We start from the raw sequence: 10,584 nt of genomic DNA on the forward strand, positions 1-10,584 counted from the left end.
ATCTGATACACAAAAGCTGTACAGATACAGACAGAACAGATGACCACTTATTCTAATTCTATCTACTGTATTTTACCACAGGAAAGATTTTGAAGTCAATCAGCTCAACAGTAAAATAGAAGATGAGCAGGCCATCACAATTCAGCTTCAAAAGAAACTGAAGGAACTCCAGGTAATAAACAATCAATGTTTTATGGCTCAAAATTGGTAAAACACTTAATAATAAGTAGTGACTAAAGAGCCAAATCTTGCCTTTACAGGCCCGCATTGAGGAGCTGGAGGAAGAGCTTGAGGCAGAGCGAGCTGCCCGAGCCAAGGTGGAGAAGCAGAGGTCAGACTTGGCCAGAGAACTGGAGGAGATCAGTGAGAGGTTGGAGGAGGCTGGTGGAGCAACAACTGCCCAGATTGAGATGAACAAGAAGAGGGAGGCTGAGTTCCAGAAACTCCGCAGAGACCTTGAAGAGGCCACTCTGCAGCATGAAGCCACTGCTGCCACTCTCAGGAAGAAACAAGCTGACAGTGTTGCTGATCTGGGAGAGCAGATCGACAACCTGCAGAGAGTCAAGCAGAAACTGGAGAAGGAGAAGAGTGAGCTCAGACTGGAGCTGGATGATGTGGTCTCCAATATGGAACATATTGTGAAGACAAAGGTTGGCTGAACTGACAACAAATTCTTGCTTATGTTGACTTTGCACAGATATGTGGGTAAAATGGGGATATTTAAAATGTTTATTTTAAATCTAGACCAATTTAGAGAAGACATGCAGGACTATGGAAGATCAGATGAATGAATACAAGACCAAATTTGAAGAGGCTCAGCGCTGCATCAATGACTTCAATATGCAAAAAGCCAAACTTCAAACGGAAAATGGTACGTTTTTTTCTTTATTAAAATCATGAATAGTGAGAAAACCAGACAAAATTACACTAACAAAAAATGATGCATTTGCCAATACTAGGTGAGCTCTCAAGGCAACTGGAAGAGAAGGATTCTCTTGTATCTCAGCTGACGAGAGGAAAAATGTCCTACACTCAACAGGTGGAAGACCTAAAGCGACAACTGGAAGAGGAGACCAAGGTGAAATAATGTTTTATTGCACAGTGACATCACTTGACATTAATTCCTAGTTAATGCGATGACAGTGTTACTCATCTGTATAACTGTCTTTCGACAGGCCAAGAATGCTTTAGCCCATGCAGTGCAGTCTGCTCGTCACGACTGTGACCTGCTCAGGGAGCAGTATGAGGAGGAGCAGGAGGCCAAGGCTGAACTTCAGCGCAGCATGTCCAAGGCCAACTCTGAGGTGGCTCAGTGGAGAACTAAGTACGAAACTGATGCCATCCAGAGGACCGAGGAACTGGAGGAGGCCAAGTAAGACAGTTTGAGATTCAAATTTATGATTTAATATGTATTTCCTAAAGAGACATTTTACTTCGTCTTGCAGATCAGCTTTTTGTTTGTGTTATGTTCCTACTAAAATGTAAGACGAACAAAAAGTTTGTCTGTTAGATGACCAAGCAGCCAGTCATATTGGTTGACTTTTTTTTATAATTAATCCAACAAGCGCAACTGCAGGAACATTCATTGATTTGAATGATTGATTTCTAAAGGAAAAAGCTGGCTCAGCGTCTGCAGGAGGCCGAGGAGGCTGTAGAAGCAGTGAATGCTAAATGTTCCTCTCTGGAGAAGACCAAACACAGGCTGCAGAATGAGATTGAAGATCTCATGGTGGATGTGGAGAGGTCTAATGCTGCTGCTGCTGCTCTGGACAAGAAGCAAAGAAACTTTGACAAGGTGAAATACGACAAAATATTTGTGAGCACCAAAAGTATCAAGTGTTGATGTAGCCTCTGAACCTTTGAACCAGCAGAAATATCAAGAATTAATTTTCAGTTTGACTTCTTTGTCTTCATGTTTACAAACATTCACATCTTGGAGCTGCCCAGTTCAACTCAGCCCAGTTGCCAGAAAAACGTATTGGCATTGTACATTTCTGCAAACCACAGATGCGTTACATTTGTACATTTCATACCTATCATATACAATTTTTCTAAAGCGACGTAGTATATGAGCTGACTTTGCCAACACCTAGGCAAGATGGCTGCAAAGCTGCAAACCACTGCAGACCACTGTTAGAGACCAACAAACAGCGACCAGTGGCCTCATTTGCAGCAGCTTCTGTGCTACCAAATGTGGGTATTTTAAGCCAAAACATAATCTTTCCCCAACCATGACCAAGGTGTGTTTGTCCCTTAACGTAACCACATATTAACCACAGCATTGTTTTACGTAAAGTCTCAACTTATCCGCTAGATGATGACGTACAAATGTAATGTATCCTTGGTTTGCAGAAACATTCAATTCCAACATTTTTTCTGGCAATTAAGTTGTATAATTACATGATACTACAGGGCAACCTCATTGAAGCCGCTAGTGAAGTTTATTGCTCAAGCTAACCTTATCAGGGGTTGTTAAGCCACACATTTTAACCAGCAATTTAAGTTTTCTATAAAAGGTGCACACAATGGCTCTTATGTCTTTTTAAAAGCTTTTGAGCACATTTGTTTAGGGTTAGTGTAGGTGGTCTCCACCTTGGAGTTCTGTTTTCAATAATAGGAGAACTTGTTCCATACAAGGCAGTCACCCCAAGCCTGCAGTCCTTCCCCCATTTATCTGGCACATATACACTTATTGCTGGCCTTTTTATTCACTGTAGGTCCTGTCTGAATGGAAGCAGAAATATGAAGAGTCTCAGTGTGAGCTGGAGAGCTCTCAGAAGGAGGCCAGAGCTTTGAGCACTGAGCTCTTCAAACTGAAGAACTCTTATGAGGAGTCTCTGGATCATCTGGAGACCATGAAGAGAGAGAATAAGAACTTGCAGGGTAAGATCTACTGCCATGATTTGTGTCCAGGTTTCTGCAGATATACCTAAATTGTAAAGCCATCTTACTCACACTGCTTGACATTCTACAGAGGAGATTTCTGACCTCACTGAGCAACTTGGTGAGAGTGGAAAGAACATCCATGAGCTGGAGAAATTAAGAAAACAACTTGAACAGGAGAAAATGGAGATCCAGTCTGCTCTCGAGGAAGCTGAGGTACAGGCCATCTTTGATGAATGAAACATTTTCGAGTAACTGTCTGCTGTTATGTTCAACTCTGTACCCTCCTGTCCACCAGGCCTCCCTGGAGCATGAGGAGGGCAAGATTCTCAGAGCCCAGCTTGAGTTCAATCAAATCAAAGCTGATATTGAACGCAAACTAGCAGAGAAGGATGAGGAGATGGAGCAAAGCAAGAGGAACCTGCAGAGGACGATTGACACCCTGCAAAGTTCTCTTGAAGCTGAGTGTCGCAGCAGGAATGAGGCCCTCCGTTTGAAGAAGAAGATGGAGGGAGACCTCAATGAGATGGAGATTCAGCTGAGCCAGGCCAACAGGCAGGCATCTGAGGCTCAGAAACAACTTAAATCTGTCCATGCACACCTGAAGGTAAACTAGAAAAGGGAAGGTTCACTTTCTTAAGATGTTTCATGCAATTCAAACTAATTTTTAAGATTAACGTGGTTGATATCATCCCATTAAGGATTGCCAAATTCAGCTGGATGAGTCTCTTCGGGCCAATGATGATCTCAAAGAGAACATTGCAATTGTGGAGAGACGCAACAACCTGCTTCAGGCTGAACTGGAGGAGCTCAGGGGTGCTCTGGAGCAAACTGAGAGAAGTCGTAGACTTGCTGAGCAAGAGCTGCTGGATGTTAATGAAAGAGTGCAGCTACTGCACTCACAGGTAAGACTGAACAATTTGTTGCAATAACTACAGATGACTGACTGGTTTGTTGGATGATTAAAAAAAAACTGAAATCTTAATTATTTCTTGGTGCAGTAACACACATTTTCTCAAATCTCACATCTAAAAAACATGTAGAACACTAGCCTGATCAACCAGAAAAAGAAGCTGGAGGCTGACACATCCCAGCTTCAGACTGAAGTAGAGGAAGCAGTACAAGAGTGCAGAAATGCTGAGGAAAAGGCCAAGAAGGCCATTACTGATGCTGCCATGATGGCAGAGGAGCTGAAGAAAGAGCAGGACACCAGTGCTCACCTGGAGCGTATGAAGAAGAACATGGAGCAAACCATCAAAGACCTGCAGCACCGTCTGGATGAAGCTGAACAGATCGCCATGAAGGGAGGCAAGAAGCAGGTGCAGAAGCTCGAGGCCAGGGTAAGAGAAATTTGCCAAAATACAAGTGTCACACATTTCTGCAAGTGCATCTGTGCGACCAACATAATTACTACTATCATAATTTTTTATTCATTATAATTCCTTCACCAGGTAGTTGCTAACTTTGTCTCTTTGCTGTTTATTTATGAGCAGGTAGTGTACAGTGAGTTTATCAGAGCTTTCAGATGGCCATAAAATCAAAAGCTGAAATTGGCTAAAAAGCTCTGTAGAGCTGCAAGTTTGGCTGATAAATGTTAAAATATATTTATCAATACAGCTTTGATCATGTGGACCAGTGGATTTCTAATATATCATTTTCTTTTTAGATTATTTTTTTGGGCTTTTTGCCTTTAATATACAGGACAGTGTGAAATGGGGAGACAAAGAGAGTGGGGGGACGACATGCAGCAAAGGGTTGCAAGCTGGAGTCGAACTCGCGACCGCTGCAGCGAGGCATCACCTTTATACATGGGGCGCCGGCACTATCCACTAAGCTACCGGCGCCCCTAATATATCATTTTCTGATGTTTTCAGGTGAAGGAGCTGGAGAATGAGGTGGAGTCAGAGCAGAAGAAGAGCAGTGAGGCAGTGAAGGGAATCCGTAAATATGAGAGACGCATTAAAGAGCTCACATACCAGGTATCAACATGCAACATAATAGACACTTTCTTTATGCATGAATCATCAAATTATTATGACTATTCTCTATGTTCTACTATATCACATCTACTTTTCCAAATTGTTATGTTGTCAAAATGTTGACACTAATAGGATGCACCTTATTAAACTACTTAAACTGTCTCTTTCCTGCTCCCTTGATTTATACAGACTGAGGAAGACCGCAAGAATATGGCGCGTCTGCAAGATCTGGTTGACAAACTGCAGCTGAAAGTCAAAGCCTATAAGAGAGCTGCGGAGGAGGCTGTAAGTGTGGGCTGGAAAAGTCATGTGCTCACAATCTACACGCTGTTGCTTTATTGATTCATATTTATTCCATTTCCAAAATGTAAACTGAGGCTTAAAAATACTGTCAAAGATCATAGTTAAGGTTCAAAGCAGGTTTATATTTACAGCTTATTACATTTTGTAGATGCTAAAATACAACTAAAACAGTAGCTGTTTTAAATTTTGGCAAGGAAACATCTCAGTGTCCACTTTGACCTGTTTTAGTCCTAGTTGGTACACCACAAACCTATGTTGACCTTTACGAGAGATGTTTTTACCCTTTTGACTGTAGATGATGTGGCTAAGTCAGTTAGTCCAGGTTCATTGCCTCTTGCAGTAACAGAATAATGTTGCTTGTGTTTTTGATGAATCCTTTAGGAAGAGCAGGCCAACACTCATCTGGGCAAGTTCCGTAAACTGCAGCATGAGCTAGACGAGGCTGAAGAGCGAGCTGACATCGCTGAGTCTCAGGTCAACAAGCTCCGTGCCAAGAGCCGTGATGTGAGCTCAAAGGTAAGAAGCTGTGCTACGCTTCATATACTGTCCTACTGCCTTCACTAAATAGCACAGTATTTTTCAATCATTATCATTAACATTTCAATGTAATCCATTTAAGCTGTGTTTTATTTGTAAAGCAGAATCAGCAATGACAGAAATATTCGGCATTTTTAAAAGGAGTAAATAAACCAGACCAGTCGTCATATAGATACATTTTATTGTAATTTTTTGTGGATTTGGTAAGTTGTATTAGTGCAATTTAATAGGTTAGTGGTAATGCAGTTTTTGTCACATGGAAGGCAACATGACAATTTAAACGCTAATTATAGCAAGAAAGTTTAAATTGCCATTATTTAGTTTATTATAATTGCCATACTTTTCTGGGCATTTTATGCCTTTATTAGTGAGCTGACAGTAATGATATGACAAAAAATGAGGGTAGAGAGAGAGATTGTGAACAACAAACAACAAAGGTCCTTTCCCTGGCCAGACTCAAACCAGGGACGGCTCATTTTTAGCGGCCTAACATTTAGTTTACCACAACGCCCTTAAATGAATATTCTTTACAATATTAACTCCAGCAGAATGTTTTTTTTGTGAATGCAGAGACATTATTAAACACTCAACCAATCGGCTGAATGTTACTAAATTATATCTATGTGTGTGTGTGTGTGTGTGTGTGTGTGTGTGTGTGTAGTTATAAAGTAATTAAGACAATGTACGCATGTTCCCACTTGTTAACAGTTTCTGCATTATTAGCCCTCACATGAGACATGCTAATGTTGAGGTTTTGTTGGTATACCTACCCACTCTTTAAAACATCTTAATTGTCCTCCAAATACATTCAGGGCTACAATTTTTTTAGATTCATCTAATCCCACAAATTCAAAATTTCAAATGTTTTTTTTTTTTGTAAAGAAATGCTATTCACGTAGAGTTACTGCCATATCACTAACTTGTAACATCTTTAGCCAAGTTACCTTTGGTAACACTTGTTGAGTCTTGTTGGTCCCCTGTCACTAATCCATCTCTCTTTGTCTACTCTCTTATTATTCTTCATCACAGAAAGGGCTAGATGAGGAGTGAAACTCACAGACGGCCACCTAAGACCTTTGGGATCTCCTGTGCTGTAGTCCCCTTTGTCTTCCAAGTAACTCTGTAGAATAAAGCAAAGTGCATTCAGATTAATGTGTAGAGTCCTCATTTATTTCAACCAGGTAGAATTGTCCACATAAACCTGGAGAGGCTGGGGCAGTGAGGATACCTCTTGTATAATGTGTATTTTAAAATTCACCAGCTTTACAATACAAGACAATACAAATTTATTTATAGCACATTTAAAAACAACAGCATTGACCAAAGTGCTGTACAGAAAATAAGCATGACAAAAATACAAAACATGAAAAGTTTGTTAACACGAATTAAGAACACAAAATTCAGACCACAAAGCAACCCGCTATCACACAGAGACTGAGAAGGCCAGAGAAACCAAATGGGTTTTTAAACGAGACTTAAAAACAGGCAGGGTAGGGGCGAGTCCAATCTGGAGGGGCAGCTTGTTCCAAAGTTTGGATGCCACAATGGCAAAGACTCTGTCACCCTCCTGCTTTAACCGTGTGAGCAGACCTCAATGCTCAAGAGGAAACACAGGGGTGCAGGAGACTAGACAAGTAAGAGGGGGCGAACCCATTAAGAGCCTTAAAAATAAACAATAAGATCTTAAAATGAATCCTAAAAGATACAGGAAGCCAGTGCAGGGACTGTAATATCGGGGAAATGTGCTCTCGCCTGCTTTCACTACATAACCAATGAAACTATCACCCAGTTGGTAAATGTATTTCAGTAGATGAAGGGTTAGCATTAGAAAGCACAAAAGAAACTGAGGCAAAAAAAGCTACTTATCTTAATTCCTTTATCATCCCCCTACAGATAGTTTATAGAGTATTTGTAACATTTCAACAGCCTATTAGTTGAGATTCAACAATTGCAGCATAGGCTGCGTGAATAGTTTAACTTAATCATTCCGAGAATGTGTAGTGACCTGTCATAAACATCTTGCAGACAAAGCAAAACAGTTGAATTACTGAATCTCAACTAATAAGCTGCTGAAGAGTTACAAATACTCTATAAATTATCTGTAAGTTATTGTCCAAATAAAGCATTACCAAAAAGCCACACACATACATTTGTACTAGGTCAAAACGTTGACCATTTTAACAGTATGTGCAGCCAATCGACACCTCATTCATGTTAGGTGGGCCACTACTGCCACCCTGTGCCGACACTCTGAATTGTTCTCTGACTTTCTATTGTAGAATGTTTTTCCATTGTTGTCCCTACCTAAAATATAATGTCTAGGAAGGACTTTATGACTAGATTAGTGTTAGTATTGTACATGAGTTTGACAATATATTATGGGAACAACATGGGGTTTTTTGGAATACTGTATGTCAGTTAGTAAAATTCACTTTCTGATCACAACAATGATACTGTAAATCTGTGATTACATTAAAAAAAAAAAAAAAAAAGTTTTCTCCACTTTGTCCGTAATAAACCTTGGGGAAACATGGATTAATAGTAAATAGTAAATCTATGGTAGTTAAATATCAGTTCTAAGGAAATCAATTTTATTGGCATTTAAAAACACAAAGTAGTTGCACCCAGCCTGAAAATGACTTCCTGTCGACACTGTAGAACAAAAGAATCCCAATAACCAAAAAACCAAAATTTGCTTTATTGTGTTGTATTAACTGTGGTGTTCTTACTAGGCTATCGAGAAAAGTTATGGGGTGTTATGTTCGTCTTATACAAGCCTTAAAGTGCAGTAATTACAAAAAAATATTTGATCTTATTCAGCTGTAAAATCTGTCAGTGATATTGCTAGTATTCTTTCTTTACCCATTTCCAGTACAAAACAACTTGTTCAAGAATTTTCTCAAATAAAGTGTCATTGTCCTGGTAAAAATGCATTCATCTTGCCTTATTCTGCTTTGTGTTAAAAATACTTGCAATCATTTCTGCAAATGCACTACTACACAAACTTCACTGCAAACGATTGTAATGCTCTCACAGTATGGAGAGTCCTAGTCACCATATGGTTGAATATCTGAGTGATAAAGTTAACTCAAAGGTTAGAAAAATAGCAAATCTTTCGTTGTCGTCGATGCAACAGTATTTCTGTTTTTATCAATGTAATATTTATAAATCTAATAAAACTGGGTATAAAATGAAGTGTCAAATATCCTTTCAAATCACATGAGATCAATTTTGTAATCTCATTAAGACGCAGAAAATGTTGGAAAATACTGTTTATCTGTTGATAATTTAGACTTCTAAGGGCATTTTAAATGTATCCTGATAGACGTTTTAAGCACAGATAACCAATCTATCTATCTATTTGTATGTTTGGTAACTTATAGTAGTACTAGATTAGACATAATACTTATTATACACTTGAGGAAAGGCTCTAACCTAACACAAAATATACAGTATAATTCATTGACACCGTTCTTGTCAATTCCAATGGATGACAATTTTAGATTAATTGCCATTAGATTTTCAAATAAATTATTACATCATAGTGGTAAAATCTTCCCGTGTTATCACTGTACTCATTATATTAATCAAATTAATGATTTGGAGCAAGCTGTATAACTTTGGTTTAACACATATGAAGAGTCTGGTCTCATGTATGCATAAAAGTAGAACATAGCTCATTGATTCACACATAAGTTCAATGAATATTTGCCACATCATATCAATATATGATAAAATTGTGAAAAATATTCATTTTGATAATGTTATAATATATTCAAACCAGCTGCATTCAAGTATGTGACACACAGTAAAACAATGTAACGCTGAGTGTTATTACTGCTCCAGCTAACATGCAATCATTATAAACTAAACTGTCCTATATAGTGAATCAGAATTAGTAAATTACAAATAAAACAAAATACAATATAAACAAGTAAAAAGCTGATATTAAAGTGTACTAATTGAAATCAAACTAACTTAAATCAGGAATGTTTACACTAAATCTACCTTGTACTGTAGCTGAATTTATGACAGGCTTACCGTACTTTATTCTCCCGCAGCAGCATAAAGGGCAACTGATGCTCAAGTTCTTACACTGTTAGATGAAGCAAAGTGAAGGGTGGATATCAGCTTGGCACTTGTTTAGGGCTGCATGTTGACCTTGATCTCACATGGCCTCGTCCTTCCAAGGCTTTAGATATCTGCGGAGGGATTACAACATAAGAAATAAACCGCATGGTGTTATTCTTTCTCACCCACATGCTAACACTATCTATGTAAGCCATGTCCTTGTTTATGTTCTTGCAGATCCCTTTACTTACCAACCTTTTAACATCATGACCCTTGTGCTATAGATTCCTCTTTGTCAACTGCTTAACATGTACAACTATGGTGATCAGACATATTTGATGAATAATTAGCAGACAGCAGCAATAATATCATATCAAGGTGACACCATTTGTTCTTTCCATCAAAGATTTGAGCTGTCAACAGTTGGCCTCACCTTAGAGGAGTCTGGTTACAACTCTGTTCCCAAACAGTAAGAAGGGGATGTAAGCCAGGAAGGAGACACAAATCAGAAGGTTTCCACAGGGATCTGGACAGCTGAGAATGAGAATAAGGCCAACAATGTGAAAGTAATTTCTGATCAACTCTTACAAGGTCCACTCGTTCTCATTTTATAGGAGCATAAATGGCTTCAACTGTTAAGGGCTAAGAGTGGACAGATATCTATATTCTATGAAAGAAGGACAAAAAAACAAACAAAAAAATTCTCCTCAAAGCAGTGGTTACTTGAATGTGTTTTGATGCATGTTCCATAACTGTAAACTGAGAAAAGGCTATGGCAGGGAGTCAAAAGGAAATCACTTTGTATATACTG

At 39.0% G+C, this 10,584-nt stretch overlaps 1 protein-coding gene and 1 long non-coding RNA gene across 2 annotated transcripts in view; one reads left to right on the forward strand and one right to left on the reverse strand.

The window, feature by feature from the left end:
* Positions 1–10,584, forward strand: part of LOC125901943 (uncharacterized) — a 53,644-nt gene that overhangs the window by 29,115 nt on the left and 13,945 nt on the right. Inside the window, exons 62-67 of the mRNA XM_049597984.1 lie at positions 82–172; positions 261–650; positions 745–871; positions 960–1,078; positions 1,176–1,372; positions 1,612–1,795. Coding sequence (XP_049453941.1) covers positions 82–172; positions 261–650; positions 745–871; positions 960–1,078; positions 1,176–1,372; positions 1,612–1,795 — 1,108 coding nt within the window. The remainder of the gene's footprint in view (positions 1–81; positions 173–260; positions 651–744; positions 872–959; positions 1,079–1,175; positions 1,373–1,611; positions 1,796–10,584) is intronic.
* LOC125901786 (uncharacterized) lies at positions 6,685–10,308 on the reverse strand. Its single transcript, XR_007451026.1, has 3 exons — positions 10,207–10,308; positions 9,744–9,904; positions 6,685–6,822 (listed from the first exon to the last, which is right to left on the reverse strand). It is a non-coding gene; the product is annotated as an uncharacterized LOC125901786 (long non-coding RNA).

This window comes from Epinephelus fuscoguttatus, linkage group LG15 (genome assembly GCF_011397635.1).
Source record: "Epinephelus fuscoguttatus linkage group LG15, E.fuscoguttatus.final_Chr_v1".
Taxonomy (NCBI): Eukaryota; Metazoa; Chordata; class Actinopteri; order Perciformes; family Serranidae; genus Epinephelus; species Epinephelus fuscoguttatus.